Source organism: Chrysochloris asiatica, unplaced genomic scaffold (genome assembly GCF_000296735.1).
Source record: "Chrysochloris asiatica unplaced genomic scaffold, ChrAsi1.0 scaffold00054, whole genome shotgun sequence".
In the NCBI taxonomy this organism is placed as follows: Eukaryota; Metazoa; Chordata; class Mammalia; order Afrosoricida; family Chrysochloridae; genus Chrysochloris; species Chrysochloris asiatica.
This window is the reverse complement of record NW_006408572.1, coordinates 15,954,168-15,975,299: the sequence shown is the minus strand read 5'-3', so window position 1 is coordinate 15,975,299 and position 21,132 is coordinate 15,954,168. Positions and strand designations below refer to the sequence as shown.

Sequence of the window (21,132 nt, the reverse complement as noted above, 5' to 3'; positions counted from 1 at the left end):
CAAGGAACACTGGCTGTACTTCTTCCAACACAGATCTGTTGGTTCTATGGGCAGCCTTCACTGTCCAGCTTTCGCATGCATATGAGGTTATTGAAAATACCATGGCTTGGGTCAGGCGCACCTTAGTCCTCAAGCTGACATCTTTTGCTCTTCAACACTTTAAAAAGGTCTTGTGCATCAGATTTGCCTAATGTAGATAAGTCTTAGGTCGTAGCAAAGGAAGACGTGGGTGAAGATAGAAACCGTTTGTTTGAATATTAGCCTCGCGCACCCTGTTTAAGCATGATTAGGGAAGTGAGCAGAGGGGTTGAAATATGGTTCTCTGGACAGACACATTTAGCCCCTTTACGAGGGGGCTTCAACAAGTCAGTGGGAAAAGTCCATTATTGTTTCACTCAGTTTTCCATGAACTTGTGGAAGCCCCCTCGTATAGCAACAGTGCTGATACTTAGAATGCTCACATGTCGCAGACTGTCAGAAAGGGGACCGCGCTCTGGTTTGCACATTCACTGCTTGGAGTGTATGTTCACTGATGTAAGTACCTTCCTCTGATGAGAGGCCTAAGCGAGATGTACACAGGAGAACGTGAACTCTGGATACCAGTGTCTGTCCCAAAAGAAGTTAGGGTCAGGCACTCAGACCAACAGTCGCACGTCCCTGAACCACCTGTGGCCTCTAGACTGAGATAGAATGCACACCGGTCCTTGAGTCTGGCTAACATTTTCTGTGGATGGACTCCTTTCATTGACAGTGCTAGCTAGTATGCTGTTTACCAAGGATTATCGATGAGCACACCCCAAGCCTGCCTAGAGATGAGACTTAGGCTGCCCTCGGGTGGGAGGACCATGAGGGTGTGGCTGGCCCCAATGAGAGGACGGGTCACTACCTCATGTGTTTGCTCTCACCTCCCTGCAGCCCTGCCTCTGGGCCCCCTGGTCCTTTATGGCAGCCTTTCTTCCCACCATGGCCTCAGTCAGCTTTATTATTATCTGCATTTGAGTCAATGTGTCGTGCACTAGGTTTTGCTGCTCGTTGTTTTCCAGGTACCCCGTAGGCACCAGGTAAACGAGCAGGTGTGGAGGCACAAGCCGGGGTTCTGTTGAGACCAGCTTTTCTGAGCACTGAATTATTAGTATTTTTACTTCAAGACATAACTGACTGCAAAATAGGATGCTTCTCAAAGCAACAAATGACCTTCATAGCTAGTTGTGTTAATTTAGAATGGTGAAAAGGAATAAACTATCCTGCTGCCTGGATGCTTTGTAGTCAGCAAACACTGTTGAGTTTCTACTGTGGACACAGCTCTGAGATCTGCAGAAACCTGAAGACACAGTACCTGCTCACAGAACTCTACTAGTGAAGTTCACTGAATGTAACTGGTTTTCTGGCATCTGCACGTGGGAACATCTGGGCTTTGGCTATGAGTGTACTGTGAGTGGTTAGTCATTTCATTGTTTCTTATACTGACCAGGTGAACAGAGGTGTAGAGACCACCAGCCAACTCAGGGACCAGAAAGACCCCTCGGCAGGCTCAGTCCACGGCGGTCACCAAATGCTGGATCAACTGAAAACGAGCAGCCCCTTCCAGATGGTAACAGCACTTCACCCAGGACACGGGGTAGTGACTTGAATTGTTCTCCTTCCCTCCTATTAATGCTCTAAACCCAGAGCATTCTGGTAAGAAATTCCATGTGAGCGCTCTCTCCCCGACCTGTTCTGTGGGGAGAGTGAGAATACACTAACGTTCTCCAGCAGTGGCCATGGCAATACCTGTGTTTTCCAGGCCAATATGCAGCCCTGTGCAGCCCCCACATTTGGTACTTTCGCCCTGAGGAGAGCAGATCCTGGCAAATTGCCCTTTTCATTCATGCAAACTTCACTTTTAATGAGACCCTCTGTAGGTTAACGTGCCAGACTGCAAAGCCGTTTGAACTGCAAGGTTGGTTGTTCAAGCTCACCAGCTGCTCCTCAGAAACTCTATACAGGGTCGCTATGGGTCAGAACTGACTCAATGGCACTTAACAACAACATAGCTGCTAAGCTGACAAAACAGTCATGCCAGTGAATGGATCAGCACCTTTTATTCCAGAAAAGCAACCTGAGTGACTGACTGACCAATGCCAAGATTGGCCACCTCACGGGGGCTAGACTGCTTAAGGGCGCTCTTGTTCAGGCTGGGAGAGCACACAGGCCCTCTCTGACCAGCAGTGTGTCTGTCTCTGTCTGACAGCCACGAAGAGGCCAGCCCTCTGTAAGCTTTTTTTACTTTTTTTTTTTTTGCTAACACAGGGGCAGGGGAGAGTGACACTCATATTTTTTCTGCTGGCCTGTTTTCTTTTCCATGCTCGCTCACATGTCCTGATGGTTGTGTAAGCACATTGTTGTTGTTATGTGTCGTGGAGTCGGTTCCAACTCACAGCGACCCTGTACAGGGTTTCCAAGGCTGTGCATCTTTACAGGAGCAGAAAGCCTCATCTTTCTCCCGCGGAACAGTGGGTCGTTTCGAACTGCTGACCTTGAGGTTCACAGCCCGATTCATAACCACTACACTACCAGAGCACCTTCTAAGCACATTAGAGCTTATTATATTCCCTTCTTTGCTCTTACGTAAAATGGGTTTAGATTTGTTTTTAACTTCACTTGCCATTATCAAATGTTTGTGATTGGAGTTTTGTGTTTTGCTCAGATCTCAACCTAAGGACCTGTTGTTAAGTGCCAAGTCATTTCCGACTCACAGCAACCCTGTATAGGGTTTCTGACGCTGTAAATTTCTATGGGAGCAGAAAGCCTCATCTTTCTGCCGTGTAGCAGCTGGTGGGCTCGAACTGCTGACCTTGTGGTTCTCAGTGTAGTGCTTATCATACAGAGCCACCGTGCTCCCCTTAGGATCTATTGTTGTTCAGTGCCGTCAGGTAGGACCCAACTCATAGCAACCCTGAATAGAGTTTCCACGGTGCAGCTGGTGGGTTTGAATTGCTGACCTTTCCGTTAGCAGTCCAGTGCTTACCCTCTATAGTCCAGGACCTATAGAGGGGAAAAAGGCTCTGCTGGATGTTTGTATCTTCTTTGTCCTTGGTTACATCCTCCACTAAGTTTTGCTTAAAGTCAACTGAGCTATCTCAGGTTTTTCCATGGACTTTTTACCACTCCAAATTAACAAAACTAGCTATGAAGGTAGTTCTATGCAAACTTCCCACTGACTGTGTGGTAACCAAATCTGTTTGTCTTCAGGTGTTAGCCAAAAAACAGATGGCAGGGACCCATCCTTGGTGGTAGCTTTTGTCTGTAAGGTAAGAGAGCCTTCATGTTGGGCCTAAGGGTCTGTGCCCGTGATGCCAGGAGCTCGGACAACGATGGCCTCAGGCCAGCCCTTGCCCAGGAGTTGGGGGACCGCAGCTGCTGAATCACCTGCACAGAGACTGATTTCTCAAAATGTCACCTGCACTTTGATACGCTTTCAAATTCTCTTCTAGTCCGGCCACTTATACAAGGGGGCTTCGAAAAGTCTGGAAAAGGAATTCTAAAATGATGGAGTATGAAGCCCCCTCGTATGTTATTCTTTATTTGGTGATGATTGGCCCCTCTGGATTTCAGGAAGAGTTAGACACAGCTTTGCTTATTCCCCTTCAGATCAGCCAGGCCTTTATTCAGATTCCTTCCGCTGTTTTGATAATCACGTTATAGTTGTTACAATGCTGATGTCGGACTAGCTTTAGTATTAGCTAGCATTCATGAAGATTTAGAGTTGCCATTGTGAAATCAGCCAAGTTCTAGTGAAGAATTGATTATAGCAAGTGAGTTTTACAACCTGACGGCGTATTTTTAATAGGACATTGCATTAGAATCTTCTGATTCTCCGGCTTTGGCTGCCACAGGTGCGTTTGTCTAACCTGTGATGAGAGTGCTGCGTTGCCCTTTTGTAGGCCTGTTTGTTTGGTTGGGTTTTTTTGGTAAGAAATAACATGGATTTAAAAATGTATATGAAGTTTTCATCTAGATTCTACCCCCACAAGTGAATACAACATTACAAGTCAACACTAAAAGTAGTAGTCAGTTACAGAACCAACCACCGCCATCATCACTTGGATCATTGATTTAAATAATTATAGAAATGCTCATAAATGTTCAACTTTCCTATCATCAGGCTCCTTACGGATGTACTTGTATCTGAGTTTTTATATGGTAAAATAGCTCTTTAAACCTATTTTGCCTATCATCTTTAAATCGTACCAGATCCTTCCTGCCTTCCTCCATCAGTTGTGTTACACGTGATGAATTGTGTGTGGTGCGGTGCGGGCTCTCTCTCACATACTCAGGCGGTTGCCCTGTTACCAGACAGCTGCTCCTGGGCGCTGGCTGGCTCTGATGCTGAGTAGCTGCTTGCTGCTGGCCCTGGCACCTTGGCCTCTAGCCATCAGTTGCCACTTCTGAGAGCTGCTGTCACTGGGTGACCCTGTCGCCTCCATTTGCTGCTTGTCTCCTGTGGGAATGGAGGCCTGAAAGCTGAGCTGTTGAAGCTGTGGGAGGTTGGGGAGAGCAGGCTCGGTGCATGAGGACTTCAGAGACAGACTCTCATTTGATAAGAGTGTAGACTTCTGACAGCTCAGGGTCTGGTGACCTTACAGTCTGGTTCTCACCGTCTAATAAGTACTTTGCATTCCACAGACGGGAGCATGTACCTCCTTTGATGGAATTCAGCTCTTAATGGAGGGATGGGAGTCCCCTGGCTTAGATCTGCAAGTTCCTGCTAAGCATCAGAAATCTGTTGTTTCTCTCCTCAAACCTGGCTATGCCTATGGAGAGACTGCTTGGTCATGACAGTGCTTGCTGATGTTTTTAATCCAAAGGCATCAACTAATCTCTGCCGTCTTTGTGTTGGGTGCACACACTAACCTTCTGCTAAGGAATCTTCAAACAGGAAACACCCAGAATCCTGAGAAATAATGCTGATTTAAAGACTTTGAGATCCAAATTTGAGACATTAACCCAAGAGTAAATTCCTAGCTTCAGGAATCTAAGCCAAAATGCAAATAATTTATAAAGATTTAACAGATATAATGAGAATCAGTTCAAATCTCAACACTCAAAGACTTATTAACATTTTATGGCATTTCTAATTTTTTTTGTTGTGTGTGAAATACAAGAGGGCTTCAAAAATTTTGTGGGAAACTCCTGTTGTTTTTTTATCTATATGAGCACACTAGGGAAGCCCCCTCATGTGCTCATCTGGACACTAAAAACTGTTTGGCTGGAAACTTTGGGAGGATAGAATAATAACTCTTAGGTTTTGTGGTGGGATTGTTGTTTGCTCTTCTAATAAGAGCATATTGGAATTTTCTTTTTGCTACTTTTCTCATAGGATAAAAGCACCAGTATTGTATTGCCAAATAGTTGATCAATATATTCCTTTAGCTATTAATTGATGGGTGGGGTAGAATGATAAGGCAGAATCGGGTTCTTCTTGAAGAGTGCCAGTTGCCATCGAGTTGATTCCATGTGGGAGGCCCTGGATGCAGTGAATGGTTAACGTGTCTGGTTGCTAACCAGAAGGTTGGAGGTTCGAGTCCACCCAGAGGCATGTCAGAAGAAGGGCCTGGCTGTCTGTTTCTGAAAAGTCATCCATAGAAAACCCTATGGGGCACAGTTACTTATTAATAAAATAACTTTGATGTGGAGGTGGATTGCATTTATTACACTCATAACAAGTGAATGTTGAGGAATGACGCTCTGTGCCTTACTCATTCAGCTAGTCCTAAAGTGTTTCAAAGTAAAGCACTTCTGCAGAATCACGTACCCTCTGAAAGCAACAATCTTCATTTTTAACTGCTAAGAAAAAAATCATTTAGGAAAAATACAAGAGTACACTTCAAAGAAGTGTGAGTAAAACACAACTTCTCCCTAGCGGCCTGGCATCACATTTACATTGTCTCCATTGCAGCTTCACTTGAAGAAAGGAAACTTCTTGGTGCTCAAAGCAAAGGAGCTGGGCCTCCCGGTGTGAGTGTCAGGCGCGGCTTTCCAGGGCATGGGTGGGTGTACCTTTGCTCACAACAAAGTCCTCATCTCACAGGCCGCTTGCTTTCCACCCCAGGGGCACCGCTGCCATCGCTCCTATCATCGCTGCCGTGAAGGACGGGCAGAGTGTGACTTACGAAGGGAGAAAGGTGAGGCGTCTAGCTTTCATTCCTGGAGCTTCCGTAGGTAGAGGCAGAGTCGGGACACTTCGCAGGTGTGCTGTGGTTTGGGGACATTGGAACGGTTTGGCTGGCTGTCACTAGGCTGAGTGGTAGAGCAGCTCTTTAGTCTAGAAGTCTCCCGCACATCAACGCTGGCTGCTTTGAGTAATTGTGTGGAGTCTGTATTCAGGGTCTGCCGGTCATTCTTCCAGAAAGTTGGATTGTTTCCCCTTGTTCCTGAGCTCAGGGCAGTTCCTAACAATGGACCCATAAGGACGGACGCGTGCACAGCTCAGAGGGGTGCTGCCTGTCTTCTCAGCGGCGTCTAAGGGGTCAAGGCCAGTGGCCACAGACCAGAATGAGTCATGAATGCCAAGATGGTCTGTCTAACCCCACTGGAGGTCTGAGCGGTCTTCTGTAAGCTAGTTTGCGATCTACTGAAAGGGCTGCAGGATGTGGGTTAGGTGACCCTTAAAGCTGCCTTTGTGCCCTGTGGAGTATGCTCAGGTTCGCTGAAGTTAGATTGTGTCATGGGAGCAAGTTCGTTAAAAGCCATCTTGATTTGCCCGTGAATTATGACTCTGTCCTAGGATGGTACCGTGACCCGAGTCAGTGTATTTAATCTTGCAGATTTTGCCTGAAGAGATCTGTACCCCTCCGGATCCTGGGCTGGCTTTTGTTGTGGTCGAATGTCCTGATGAAGGATTCATACAGCCCATCTGTGACAATGCTGCCTTCAAGGGGTAAGGAGTGGTCTCTGGGAGGTGGGTGGGAGGATTAAAGATGATCTCAAGTTTTTCTACCCATGTCTCATGTACTGACAGGCCGGTGCCCAGGTGAAGTTACTGCATGAGATGTATTGGAGGGAAATGTCTGTGAACATCAAAGGGACAGAGCTGGGGGACGAGGAGAGGGCCTTTATGCACTGGCCCCTGTGAAGGGAGGGCGGGCAGGAAGGACAGAGTAAGGCCTTACTGTGTGAGCTGTGCCCAGGCTGTGGGGAGCAGCCCGGGGACAGTGGCTGGGCCTAAGGGCTACTGGCATGCCTCCTGGTTGGCACAGACCTTGCGTGTGTAGGTTCTGTGTCTGCTCCTTGAAGCAAAGCCCCACTCTCCCTTGCAGGTACCAAGGGAAGGCTGACGCCCCTGTGGCCTTGGTGGTTCACATGGCCCCAGAATGTGTGCTTTTGGACAGTAGATACCAGCAGTGGATGGAGAGGTACGGAGCCCAGCCCAGTTGCTCTCCCAGGGCAACGGAGCAGGGTGGTGAATTGTCTCCATAGCTTTTCTTTCTCACTGTATTTAATCTGGTGCTGACTCCCCTTCCTCTATATGGCTCTTGTGAGGAAATCCCAGCCCTGGGAGGCGGAGTACACTTAGCTCCACACTCTCAGCGTCTGAACACAAGCTGCTCTCTTGTTGATGGTTTGACTTGGGAAACTGTCATAGCTTCACTGTATTGAATATCTGCCTGCTGGGTGTCAGGAAGTAATTTACTGCTTTAGTCTTCCCAACAGCCCCGTGAGGTAGGTGTCTTAGCAAAACTCAGGAAGTTGGAAAGAGCATTTGCTGTTCTTTTTTCTTCTCGGCTCTATCGGCCAGGACTAATGTCAGGAGGGAGGGACATCTCCCTTCATCTTTCCCCACAGTCATGGCTGGCTCATACTTCTCGTCTCATCCTTTAGGGTTGGGGCTTCACCATCATCTGCTCGCCGTCTACTATGTCTCTTCTCCCCTCACCTCACTCTGCTGTATTTCATTGTCAAATCACTACCCGTAGGCCCAGACAGCTTCATTTTTCTAATTTTTTCCCAGTACACTTCCAATACAAGGGTAGCTGAGATGTGGAGAGAACACACAGTTTTGAAAAGGCGTCAAATTGTATGTGGTCATTTAGTAACTGATTTTGCACCAGTTGCACTGTGTGACCACCTAATATCCAGTGTGGCCCACTAGGTGAAGTGTCCCATGGATCATGCTGCAAACCTCCAGTCTCTCTCCTAGGTTTGGCCCCGACACCCAGCATCTGATCCTGAATGAGAACTGCACATCCGTTCACAACCTCCGCAGCCACAAGATTCAGACACAGCTCAACCTCATCCACCCCGACATCTTCCCCCCACTTTCCGACCTCAGCTGTCAGGTAATGTCACAGGTGGCCCGGTCCGCCCGGTCAGCCCAGCTGCTGCACCTTCTTTCTCTCCATGAAGTGTGAGTGTGTCTCTTCCAGGGAGAAAGTGCTACGTTCCACGTGCCCGCTGTGCGGGGCGAATGTCTCCTCAAGTACCAGCTCCGTCCCAGGAGGGAGTGGCAACGGTCAGTGTCAGGGGACCAGGGGAATGGGTATGGTCAGGGGTCCGCAGACTTTCTGCACAGGTCTGGATAGAAAATAGTTTAGCCTTTGTAGGCCCCACGCGGTCTCTTATCACGTCTTCCCAACTGTGCCATTGCAGCCACAGAGAACACCTACATAAATGGATGTGCTGTGTGGCACTGTAGGATAAGCACTCTACCTGAAGGTCGGTTTGAGCCATAAGGTCAGTGGTTCAAACTCATCAGCCGCTTCTCAGTAATTCTATACAGGGTCGTTGTGTGTTGGAACCGACTCAACGGCACTTAATAACAACAACATCATGACTGATTTACCAACAGAGTGACCCTCATCCAGGTTGAGGTGGGGTTACTAGGGCCAGTGATTGTCCTTCTCAAAAACTCTTCCTTGATGAATAATAGGGACAGCACATAACAGCAGCAACACGCTCCTTGTTTTATAGTAGAGCATGGAGAAGCAAGCTGTACCATACAGTAAATGCATGACACAAATAATGATGGGGCGTGTTTTTTGGTTTGTGTATGTGGATGTTCGGGTTTGTAACTTGACACATCATTAAGTTTCTGTCTACATTGTTACATAGTCTTCAGAAACAAGGTTTTTATTGAGACTCCACATAGGGCTGTTTACTCATTTGGGAGGTTTCCAGTTTTCTATTTTGTTTCTTTTCTATTATTCTGAAACAGTATATGTCTTTACTGTAAAGTTCTGACTGGAACGCTGTTGCCTTAGGGTATATTAGGTCAGAGTGGAACTTCTGAACGCACTGGATCAGTGTAGATTGTCATTCAGAAAGGCTCTCCGAGTTTATATTCCGAACGGTAGCATGAGAAAATGTCCACATGTTTCTTTTAAGAGCAGAATCTGGAATAATTGGAAGTGGCCTGTCTGCCCCCCTTGTGTCTCAGTAGAACTGACCATGTTCCACATCACTGCTGGCTGTGTGTGCTGTTGTGTGTGGATGGTTAGGACTTTGAGTGGTAGCAGGATTTGGAACAACAGATGCCATCCGGGATGACAAGGCTGCGTCCCTTTGTCAGCATCTGTACAAGCTATTCCAGAAAGCGGTGATTAGCAACCTAGCAGTATATAGATTCCCTTTGTCCTTGGTAAAAATACAGTTCTTAGGCCCTGCCCCAGACTTGCTAGATCAGAATCTTGAGAGTTGGGGTCGGGGTGGAGAGGGCTAGTGAGCTCCCAGATGACTTCAGTGCTCACAAGTTGAAGGACTCTGGGTCCCGGGCCTGGCTGCTCAGTGAGGGCAGGACCTGCATTCTCTGGGTGCTTGCTAGAAACGTTGAATCTCATGCCCCACCCCAAAGCTCCTGACTGCGCCTGAATGAAGTTCCAAGGTCATTAGTAGCGTGCACTTTAAGAGCTGCCACACTCAGGCCTGACTTCTCAACACTGGATGGCTTTGCCCTCAGGGACATTTGGCATCTGGAGGTACAGGTGTTATTAGGTGTCTAGTAACTAGAAGCCAGGGGTGCTGCTGAACATCCTGTAATGCACAGGAACACCCCCCTCACCACCACCAACAGGTATCTAGCCTCAGTGTCATCAGTGCAAAGGTTGAGAACCCCTGCTCTCGAGTAGCCAGACTGCCCTCTTATTGTCCAGCTTTGAGGCTGTGAGATGTTCTGAAGAGTTAGAGCGATACAGAACTTGTTCAGAAACCCACCGCTTAGCTGAGAAGGTTTCCAAGAGGCAGTAGAGCAGAGTTGCTCCAGTATTGCTTGCTCTAGATTGTTTCCATGAGTTCATTCAGAATAGCCAACTTGGTTTCACTTGAAGACCTCCTGGCAGGCACCTTGGTCACCTGAGATGTTGTCTCCCCACAGGGATGCTCTTCTTACTTGCAACCCGGAAGAGTTCATCGCCGAGGCCCTGGAACTCCCCGATTTTCAGGAGCGCGTGCAGGAATACAGGAAGAGCGTGCATGACGGCCCTGCCCCAGCAGGTGAGCGTGAGCCCACTGACAGCCTGTCTTCCCCGGTTCTGCCCTCTGCCGTGCTCTTCAGAGGCATGCCCCATCCTGATTGGCTAACTGAAGGCAGTGCCTCTGTGCTAGTCCTGCCCTTCAGAGTGATGTGGAGGGGGTGGGGTGGCGCTGACCCTGATCCCAGACTCTAAGAACTGAACAAGGAGTGCTGACACTCAGGCGTTCGTGAGGTGCACCTTGGTGGGCTCCAAGGGTCCTGTTAGGAAAGTCCTTAGCAATTAGCGGTGTTGTTTCTAGTGTGATTTTCAAGCAGTGCTGAAATGACACCACCAGAATAGCAGGTGGGCTTGGGGGGTTTAATCCAGCCAAATGATAGCTAGCTCACAAAACTTCAGTTTGGAAATCAGAGCCAGACAGTGTTCCACGTCCCCCAGTGGTGGCTGAATCCCGACCTCCTTGTGGTTCCGTTTCCCTGCAGGTGATGTGGGAAGTCTCCCCCTCAACTCCCACCCCCGGTGTATTTCTTCTGTGGTACCCAGAAAGCCTGTTGAGATCACAGGGTGCTGGCAAACATGCCCACGGGGCCACTTAAGTAGGGGGAGGGCCCACAGGGCTGCAGCCTGTGGAAGCAGCACATGTGGCTGAATTGGAGTCCTGGCTCTGCCCTTATCTTATCTGCAGCTTGAGAAGGCTCTCGGAGCCTGTTTTCTCACCTATAAAATGAGACCTTGCCTCCTTGGCAGGGCTGCTGGCAGGATTCATACCAAGTACAGCACTTTATGCAGACAGACAGCACCTCACGAAGATGTCCTCCTCTGTATGAAAATGTAGATGTATTAGACTGAGCAACTCGGTATAAGAAAGCACAGCAGAATTCACTTGTTCTCCCCAGACAGCGCTTGGCCCTAATCCTGAAGAGGAAGGCCTTGTGAGAGAGTCCTAGCCTGCTCAGGCCACCTCCGGGGACTTTCCAGGCCCTGGAGCTAGAGCGCCCCTCCCTGGGACACTGCCAGCAGCCTTTAAGTACTAAACCCATCTGGTCGCTGACAGCCAGTTCACTCTGAGCCAGAAGGAATGGGCTGTTTTGCATGTGTTTTTACAGAGAAAAGCAGCCAATACCCAGAAATAGTGTTCCTCGGAACAGGGTCTGCCATCCCAATGAAGATCCGAAACGTCAGCTCCACGCTTGTCAACATAAGGTATTCTTTGTTCTTCCAGAAAGCATGCAATCATCAGGGAGCGAGCAAGGTTGTTGTTTCTAAATCCTGGTTCACCCACCAGGCTGATTTGAACCTATAAACTTGGCATTTGGAGTTTCCTAGAAGAGGAATCGGGGCTGTTAATGTATATTACAGACTCTAACTTGTATCTCTAGGGATCACCAACAATTGTGGCCAACTATGTCTTTTACTAAAAATAGCTGCTACTCATTGGATACCTTGCTAAGAAATTTCACACTAATCCTATGAAATAGTGAAACACTCCCCATTTGTCGTTGAGTGGACCGATGCTCAGTTCAGAGCGGTTACTTGCTCTACGTTCCACACCTGGTAGTAGTGGCAGATCCAGTTTGAACTGGCTTCTCTTAATTCATACATTGCTTGTCCCTTGTATGTTTTAAAAACTAAAAAGGTTTGGGGTTTTGCACGCTTGTTTTGTATTTAGCCCCACTGTTGAATTGATTAATTGGGTGCTGTCTGGTGTCATTTATCTGGAGGTTAATAAAGGCATTTTGCTGCAATGCACAGGGTACCACAGTGAGATTGTGAAGTACCAGGCTAGTGTTTAAATTTGGTTTTGTCACCTTGGATGCATTGCGTGTGCATAGCGACTGTGAGCTGCGTCCCGATGACGCGGAAATACCAGGATGGAGGTCCAACTCTCAGGGCTGGCCTCCCAGGGAAGAGCCAGGGCCTGTGGAAGAATCTGCAAGAGCTGTTGCCAGCTTGCTTTCCCCACTCTGGCACCCCCTGTATTCTGAGACACCCCTGTGAAGGGTCTCAGGGCACCCTCTAGGTCTGGGGAGGGATGTGCCCATTTCTGCAGGAGTTCTGAGGCAGACTGAGCATCAGAACAGCAGTGACACCCTCAGGGTGGCCCCAGGCAGCATGTAGTCAGGCCTGCTGCCCATGAACTGGGAGAGCTCCCCGCAAGGGACTGGAGCACAGGCCTGTATGCACGGGGCCATCTCCCAAGCTACCAACAGAGAGGCCTAGCTATAGCCACTACATAGCCAGCCATGTCTTCTGCCCTCCCTTCCCACCCGCATTTGTATAGTTGTGTGTCCCGTAAGGGGTTGTCAGGGCCCATTACGGATAATTGTCTCAGGAGGAGGATGGACATCTGGAATTGCCTTTGCGGTGGGATCATTGGTTTTCATGTCAGTTTCTTGAAGAGTGAGCCTGAGAGAGGTTATGGAAGATACAGAAATCCCCACAGCGGCTCCTGCCCGTCTCTGAACTGTCAGCAGCACTAGGTCAGCACTGCCCTTTCCTGTGGGTGGTCAGTTTGTCTCTCTTGCTCCATAGCTCTGACCAATCCCTGCTACTGGACTGTGGGGAAGGCACGTTTGGGCAGTTGTGCCGTCACTACGGTGATGAAGTGGACAGGGTTCTAGGCACACTGGCTGCAGTGTTCGTGTCCCACCTGCATGCAGACCACCACACGGTGAGTGTTGGGCCAGAGCCTGGAGCCAGACTCCATTTTCTCCTAGACCGAAACATTCCCTACGCTTTAGTTTTCCCTCTCCTCAGTCGTCTTTCTGCCCAGTTAACAGCTCGTTTTCATGCCTGCCATTGGTTTTGCCTCCTTCTCACATGGCCATGAGGTCGCCGTGCAGCTTTGGTTCAGGCTCAGAGACTTGGCTTCACGTGAGCCGTCAGGGTGCATCTGCTGACAGGTCCTTCCCGAGGTCTCCCTGCCTATCCGTCACGGACCACATTGCTTTCTGCTTGTAAACGTTTCGGGCCAAACCCCACTGTGTCCATGTCAGAGGGATGGGTGGCTGGTAGAAAAGTAGGAACTCTCATTAGATCAAGACTCCAGAACTAATTGTATGAGGAAGGAAACAGAGTTTGGGGATTGGCTAACCTGTTTCCCTTTTACGTCCCAGGGCTTGTTAAATATCCTGCTGCAGCGAGAACGAGCTCTGGTGAGTGTGATCCTTGATTGTATTGGTGTTTTGAGTTCCATCGGTCTGTACGTAATCCTCGTCCCTTCTGTCATTCCAAACCTTTGTACTGAGCTGTTCTGCAGTGGACTGGTTACTCCTGACTCCTCTGTTTCAGGCCTCCCTGGGGAAACCGATGTGCCCTTTATTAGTGGTTGCTCCCAGCCAGCTCAGGCCCTGGCTTCAGCAGTACAATGACAAGTGCCAGGAGATTCTGCACCTCGTCAGGTGAGTGTCCTCGGGTGGGACTGCCAACGCTGGCAACTTGTGACTCCACTTAACTCAGCTCAGGGTGGGTACTGTGGGCAGTGCCTCCTGTCTCCCCCTCCCCCCCCCCCCCCCGCCTACTTGCCTTATCCCAAAACAGAGATGGGTAAAGGCTCTGACTCAAAAGCAAAAACCATTAGATGGTTCTCACTGGAATGTTTGTTTTCTTTGAAGTATTTCTTGTCAGTCCTCTGCATTAGTTCCTGTACTTATACCAACATTTCTACATGAAGCAGCCCAGGACTGGGCAGCTAGATGGTGGCTGGCACAGAGACCATCAGTCCCTGGGAGGTTAATGGGTATTTCAAGTAGGAGGCAGCCCATCTCCCTGGAGCTGTGTGTAGTCTGCGTGAGCAAGGGCCTTGTGTCTGTGTGAGCAGCTTTCCTCCACAAGGCCTGCAGCCTGGGAGTTGGGTCGTGTGGTTGACTTGAGTAATCTTACCTTGTCTTAGTGACTGATTTAAACTGTATCAGCCTAAGAATGATTCTGGCCTCCTGGTGTGGTGCTGTGGGACAAGCACCAGACTGCTAACCACAAGATAGGTGGTTCAAGCCCACCAGTGACTCCTTGGAAACACTAAACAGAGTTTGCTATGAGTTGGAACCAACTTGACAGCACTAAAGAATGGTTCTGAGGCTCTCTAGTGAGACACTTGAACTTTTGATCCCAGATGGTAAATGTTTTTTAAATGTTTCATCTTCTCCCAGTTTGATTCCCGCCAAATGCCTTCAGAAAGGGGCTGAGGTCTCCAATCCGATGGTTGAAAGACTGATCAGCTTGCTGTTGGTAGCATGTGACTTGAAAGAGGTAAAGGCGGGCACATGGTTCCTGAGGCGGGCGATGTGGGGGCAGAGCCACGGAGCCTTCACCCCGCCCCTCTAGTTCCAGACCTGCCTGGTCCGGCACTGCAAGCATGCTTTCGGCTGTGCGCTGCTGCACACGTCCGGCTGGAAAGTGGTCTATTCGGGAGACACCATGCCCTGTGATGCCTTGGTCCAGATGGGTAAGTAAAAGTTGATGTGGGGTTTGTGTAGCTACAGAGGCAGCAGATGAGGGTCCCCAGATAAGTCACAGACACGGGGACCCCAGTGTTTGCAGCAGGAGACTGCTGTGTGTTTACCATGCACAGGACCGTGTTCTGATGCCTGTGTTTCTTGTCCAGGGAAAGATGCCACCCTTCTCATACATGAAGCCACATTGGAAGACGGCTTAGAGGAGGAGGCAGTGGAAAAGACACACAGGTAAGAAAGGCCCTCTTGTTCCATGCTCACCCACGGCCCCCAGCCCTTACCCACTTCTGCCACACGCAACTTTGAGGAGCCTTCTTCCATTGGCCCTTTGGGAAGGATTATGCCCGCCAACAAAAGCTGGCAGGCTTGCCTTCTAGCCAAGGGCAGAGGCCGTTTGCTGATGGAGCGCTGCCATCTTTATGTTTGCCGATTGTCTAGGTTCTAGGGTGAGTGATGGTTTTAGAAAGGATGGGAAATCAATGAACTACAGGACAGGGCAAGTAATTGCCGGGAGAAGTTAGAGAAGGCCCTGGATGGCAGGGGCGCTGGGTCTGGTCTCTGCCCCAGGCTTTTATCTCAGGTGGCCCGGCTCACAGCCCGAGATGGGTGGGCCTAATCTGGGGAACGTTTGCGCTAACCCACCAGCCTACCCTGGGTGCCGAGTGGAGTCTGAGGGCACATCCGCGGGCTTGGCTTCAGCCTCATCCCTGTCCGCAGCACAACTTCCCAGGCTATTGCAGTGGGGATGCAGATGAAGGCGGCCTTCGTCATGCTCAACCACTTCAGCCAGCGCTACGCCAAGATCCCCCTCTTCAGTCCCGACTTTAATGAGAAAGTCGGGATCGCCTTTGACCACATGAAGGTCTGTATGTCCTGGCTGTGTCAGGAAGAGCCGTGGGCAGTGTTCATGCACAGGGTGGCTGGGTGTGGGGGAGTATGCCCTATGCTATCAGGCCCACTAGGGGTCCCGGAGGCCGTGCTAGCCCCAGTGTGCTCAGTCATTGCAGCTGCAGACATGCAGGTTGTGCCTGCTCTGAGTGGGGCAGCCAGGCTCACCCCCAGCCTTTACCGAAGCAGGCCAGAGCCTAAGCCCAAGTTTGTTTTTCAGAGCTCGATTGCCTTTCCCAGGGACCAGTGTGGGCCCTCTTAGCGGGGGAGAGACAGCACCAGCTCTTCCCCTTACAGACTATGAGCTGTGGTGGGCCAACTGGAGCTTGTGAGGGGGACGGGGGTGCTTGGATGGCAGCGCACCTCTTCACAAAGGGCGGTCCCGCCGGGGGTGTCCACCTCCTCCTCACCTTCCAGGTCTGCTTTGGAGACTTTTCCACAGTGCCCAAGCTGATCCCCATGCTCAAAGCCCTGTTTGCGGGAGACCTGGAGGAGATGGCGGAACGCAAGGAAAAGCGGGAGCTGCGGCTGGTCCGGGCCGCCCTGCTTGCTAAGGAATCCCCGCAGAAGCGGGTTCCCGGAGATGGGCTGCCGAGCCCAGAGAGCAAGAAGGCCAGGACCGAGTGAGCAGCACAAGCAGTGTGGGCACCAGCATCTGCTCTCCTTGCCCGCTGGCAGGCAGAGGACATTCAGCAGTAGTGGGGGTGAAGCTGTGCCCTGGCTGGGCTCCTGGACAAGGCCGGATCTGCCAGAGCCCACCTGAGACCTGGGGAAGCTGAGGGCACGAGGCTGCTCAGCGAAGACAAGTGGAAGAATTCCCATGCAGGTGGACTTAGCGAGTCATCTGGGAAATAGGAGCCTTCCCTCTGCGCTCCAGAGCCAAGCCAGTCAGGGAACGGTGTTTTGTGCAAACCAAGTCTGACTGACCAAGACTCAAGGAAGCATTTGCAAAGACGCCCGACACAATAAAGGCTCCGTGTGGAACTCTGCGTTCTCTCACTTGGTCCTTCATGTGCCAGTGAGTTCCTGCTCTCAGGGCCCAGCCCTGAGCACAGACGGGAGCCCGGGAGCCTCCACCTTCACTAGCTTAGTGCTCCAAAATCAGTTCCCTCAGGCCCGGGGGAGTGCCAGGTGACGCGCGCGCAGTGGACTGAGGAGACACGCATCTCGCCATTGGCTCCCGGTGAGACAAGAAGACCAGGATGGCGACTGCCCTGGTAACAGTCACTGTTGGCCCTTGAGAGTGCCAGTACTACTACTTCCGGGAGGCTCTTCTGGGGCTTAGAAACACTAAGTACTTGGGAATTAAGGTAGGGTTCAAAGACCCATCTAGTATTCGTGTCTTCTCCTACCCAGGAGAATGCAGAAAGAGCTTTGAAAACAGGTGACGAGACAGAGACTTCGGCCAAGACTGGGCCTTCCCTAAGATTGATCCTGTGTCCCCACATCTGCTGTTAAAGGAAGAAGATGCACCGTGCTCAGGGATAATAAATCTATTTTAATAATATTATTTTTGACAGCTATTTGTACATGTATTTTAAGGGAACTCTCGACCCCTGGGCTCATTACAAACTGGGACCTAACCACCCTGGCCAGGAAGTGAGCAAACAAAGCTATGACATCAGAATTTCACAAACCTCACTGTCCAAGGAGGGTGACTGTACACCATGTTGGGAAAAATAACGAAGCATTTAAATTTTCATTGTACACCTGTACATCAGTTTAGATTGAATGGCTCAAATTAAACAAATATAGATTTCATATATACAAATATTATATCATGGATAGGTATGTTAATATCTATTTTAAAAGGACAAAGTTGTAACGTTTGATTTTGCATGCATGACCCAAATCTGGTTCTTGCTCCCTTAACCCCAAAGTGAACAGGCTTCCTGGGCCCTCCCACTAACAGAGAGGACTTCGGGGGCCATGAGGGGCAGGTACCCCTGGGCTGGCTGCCTCGTGGACATGCTCTGGGCAACACAATTATTGCTGTTTGCTCCAGAAAACAACCAGGCTCCTGGCCCCACGCGCTTAGTTAGTGAGCTTTGGGGCCTGAAAACTCATGCTCAGCAGGCCCAGACTCCCTTTGGGCCCTAATGACAGTCTCAGGATCACTTTCTAAGTCCAGAAAGAGAAAGCAATAGGAAATCATAAACTTCCGGTCACATAAACAAAAGTATTAGAAGTGAAACATACTTGGGTGTAAGCAATAACTTTTGAGCCCTCTGATGGAGGGCAGCCATGAGGTTTTGTCACTGACTGCTTCCCTCCAAAGCAGCAGGAAAAGGCTAGTGCCCCGGGAAGGCCAGAGCTCCCCCTGTAAGATAAAGGGTCAGGAAGCTGATGATGCAGGGCTAGACAGGAGCTGTCAAAGGAAAGGTATCCGCCCCCATGTCTAACCAGCCCCTCGCCCTTAATCACCCCCTGCCCTGCAAGGCTCTTTCCAACAAGTGGTCCCTTAGGTGGAGAGAGGTGGGTGCTGCTTGGCATGAGACTGAGTGGATCAAAGAGGCACAAAGTCAAAAGGCAAAGATCAAACAAATGGCCCAAGTAACCACCTGAAAGGAACAAACACAATCCGCATCACCACCACCACCACCACCGTGCACCGCTTGGGCCGGAGGTTGCACGTGTCTGACAAGGAGCCAGCCGCGCACAGGCTCGCTCCTGGTGCTCCTCCGGCAGCTGTGTCAGAGGGCGGTGCTCTCGGACTCCTCCTCAGAGTCCCTTTTCTCAGTCACTGAGTGTCGCCGCATGTGCTCCAGGGGGCTCGGGCGGAGCGTGGACCCAAGCTCTACGTGGATAGAGGGGATATCAAAGTGGACAAGATCTGGAAATTGGCAGAGAGAGAGGTGGGTGAACAGAGGCGTCAAGCGCAAGAGACGCTCATCGCAGCAAATACAGTCAGCTGTAAGCAAAGGCAATCTGCTTGTTCAGGGACAGTATACAGGGGCTGGTTGGAACCTTTCACAGCAGCGTCCATTGAAGCATCCCCTAAACCTCAAACCTTGGTCAGCCTGGTTAGGCAGGCTGCTTTCTGGGGGGATTTCAGTGGGAGCATTTTGAGAATTTCAGGGCTGCCTTCATGTCCTTTAGTACAGGGACAGGCAGTGGGAAGGGTCTGCACTGCAGATGGGCAGTGGCCCTGGGTCTCCCTTGGACCCAGATGACAGCTGTAGCAGATGGTTTGCTCCCAGGCCCCCCAACAAGGAGCTCTTGGTTATCTCTACTGGGACCATGGAAAGAGCCTTAGTCTTGGGCAGATGATCAGAAAGCATGCACTTGAGGTGGCCAGGGGCAGTGGCTGTGGAACTTGGGGCTTCTGTGGGCTGTTAAGGACAGTTTGTGGAATTCTGACACACCTCACTGGACAACACAGACAGGAGCCGGGGATGCAGCCCCTTTACACCAGACTCTGGAAGGTGAAGAAGCCAAACCACCCCTTGCTTCCCTCTGGGTCAGCTAGTTCCTGGCCATCACTCAGCCTGGCTGGTCAGTCTAGGTCGGGGCAGCTGTCAGGGTTGACAGAGGAAGCAGACCTAGGATGGGAATGGGAACAGCTCTGGGCCCACCTTGGGAGGGTTTATTTTAGAACAAATGTTTAGTCTGAGAAGTACCCTACTTGAGTGCACAGACACACACTTGGACACTGTTATAACAGACATACAAATGTATTCTCTGGGACAAAGGTGCCTTCCCTTTTCTTCCCACCCAAAAGTAGTCTTCAAACTGCCTTTCCAGCCTGTCTCAGCTTTGCTGATGAGCAGAGCCTCAGTGGATTTGCAGCTGGCTTGGCCAACGCCACTTGCCCATCCTCAAGCAGGCAACTCTGATTCCTGAAAGCATGTCTGAGCCTTTGAGCCTTCTCTGCACCATGCCCCCCCCTCAGTACCCCATCTCTGCATGAGGACTGTGATCTTGCTAAGTTTCTCACCCTCCCTGTGCCTCGATGTCCTAAGCAGTCAAATGGGAATAAATCAGGGAGGAGATGAGGTTAAACAGGACAACACCGAGAAAGTGATGAAAGCATGCCCAATTCCTTAGATCTAGGGAGAGATGCACCGTGCCACTGATGCTCAAGGGAAGAGGGCGGCTGTGATTTCCCGTTTGGGGTGGCTCCAGAGTGTCTGTCAGTGCTGCTGTCCTCCTGCCATCCCTCCAATTAGGAGGAGGAGACCAGGCAGATGCCGGCAGAGATGCTCCCAACCTCTAGGAGGGAGTTGGATGGGAAGGGCCTAGCTGTCCATACACACCAGGTAAGCCTTAGGTAAGAACTGTCTCATGGGTCCTCCCTCAGGATCTGCCAGCTCTCAGCCCAGAGGAAGGCAGAGGTTAAAGTTTGAAGTCTGAGAGCAGGGCTCTGTGAGGGCACACTCGGGCAGCTGCCGTCATGAGGATCAGAGGCCCCCTGTGCCTGTCTGCACCAGCATGTCCTCCCACGGGGACACTTCCTGAACAAAGATATGCAAAGTGAACCCTTCTGGAGCACGGAGCACAAAAGCCCTCAGTCAGCAGTCAAAAGTTACCCATCAGATAGGTCCTATGAAGAACAGAATCTGGTAGCCACCCGGGTTCTAAACCAAAGGGAGAGGGAACAAGGAGCTGAAACTTGGTGACTCTGGTGAAGGAAAATGTGTTGAGGGAAGAAAAGAGCTCAACCCATTTGCTAATTTTCTCCCCCAGCTCCTGCTAATGAAAAGCAAAACAACAAAATTAAAAAGCCAGTGATTCCAAAAAAGCCAAGTCAGCTCGAGGGCCATGTGGTTCCTGCGGAGGCTGAAGGAGACAGGAAAGAGGGCACAGCGGAGCAGCTGGGGTTGGTGGGAGCCCCATGCAGAGAGCAGGGAGCGGGCAGCCTGGAGCTGGCCTGAGAGCTAGCGTGAGGAGAGAGAGAGAGAGGCGGCGAGGCGAGGCCGGGGCCAGCTTACCCTGAACAGCCCCTCACATGTATCCAAAACTGCGTCACTCATTTCACACAGCTGCAAGAACACAATGATAGGATTGGGAGAAAGGAATACACAGGGCGAAACAAGAACACAACAAAACATGATGCCAAGTCTCACGGTCACAGGCAGGCCACACCAAGCCAGACGGTTGTTATCCTGGCTCGGAAACCTGGACATATGGGAGAGGTCAGCCTGCTCCCAAAATAACATGAGAACTAAGCGGACTGCACATGGAGGGGGCATCGCTAACTCGAATGGCCAGCAGGTCTTGAGCCTGCATGCCGGAACAGAGAGTGCTACAATTCTCAGACAGCCTGGGGGCAGGGGGGTGAGGGTGGACTGACTGGCCCTCAAATACGTGCCCCCCACCTATCTCCTGTCCTCTTTCTGAGCTCCCTA

The 21,132-nt window shown here is 50.5% G+C and overlaps 2 protein-coding genes across 2 annotated transcripts in view; one reads left to right on the top strand and one right to left on the bottom strand.

Moving 5' to 3' along the window:
- ELAC2 (elaC ribonuclease Z 2) overlaps positions 1 to 16,411 on the top strand; it is a 24,387-nt gene extending 7,976 nt beyond the window's left edge. Inside the window, exons 7-24 of the mRNA XM_006863512.1 lie at positions 1,472 to 1,591; positions 3,232 to 3,290; positions 5,939 to 5,997; positions 6,092 to 6,164; positions 6,807 to 6,919; positions 7,299 to 7,394; positions 8,180 to 8,318; positions 8,406 to 8,491; positions 10,349 to 10,467; positions 11,552 to 11,648; positions 12,978 to 13,116; positions 13,562 to 13,600; positions 13,737 to 13,846; positions 14,594 to 14,693; positions 14,769 to 14,889; positions 15,049 to 15,127; positions 15,614 to 15,758; positions 16,202 to 16,411. Coding sequence (XP_006863574.1) covers positions 1,472 to 1,591; positions 3,232 to 3,290; positions 5,939 to 5,997; positions 6,092 to 6,164; positions 6,807 to 6,919; positions 7,299 to 7,394; positions 8,180 to 8,318; positions 8,406 to 8,491; positions 10,349 to 10,467; positions 11,552 to 11,648; positions 12,978 to 13,116; positions 13,562 to 13,600; positions 13,737 to 13,846; positions 14,594 to 14,693; positions 14,769 to 14,889; positions 15,049 to 15,127; positions 15,614 to 15,758; positions 16,202 to 16,411 — 1,904 coding nt within the window. The remainder of the gene's footprint in view (positions 1 to 1,471; positions 1,592 to 3,231; positions 3,291 to 5,938; positions 5,998 to 6,091; positions 6,165 to 6,806; positions 6,920 to 7,298; positions 7,395 to 8,179; positions 8,319 to 8,405; positions 8,492 to 10,348; positions 10,468 to 11,551; positions 11,649 to 12,977; positions 13,117 to 13,561; positions 13,601 to 13,736; positions 13,847 to 14,593; positions 14,694 to 14,768; positions 14,890 to 15,048; positions 15,128 to 15,613; positions 15,759 to 16,201) is intronic.
- Positions 16,412 to 18,477: 2,066 nt separating this feature from the next.
- ARHGAP44 (Rho GTPase activating protein 44) overlaps positions 18,478 to 21,132 on the bottom strand; it is a 226,997-nt gene continuing 224,342 nt past the window's right edge. The window contains exon 23 of the mRNA XM_006863511.1: positions 18,478 to 18,617. Within this exon, the coding sequence (XP_006863573.1) occupies positions 18,478 to 18,617 (140 nt within the window). The remainder of the gene's footprint in view (positions 18,618 to 21,132) is intronic.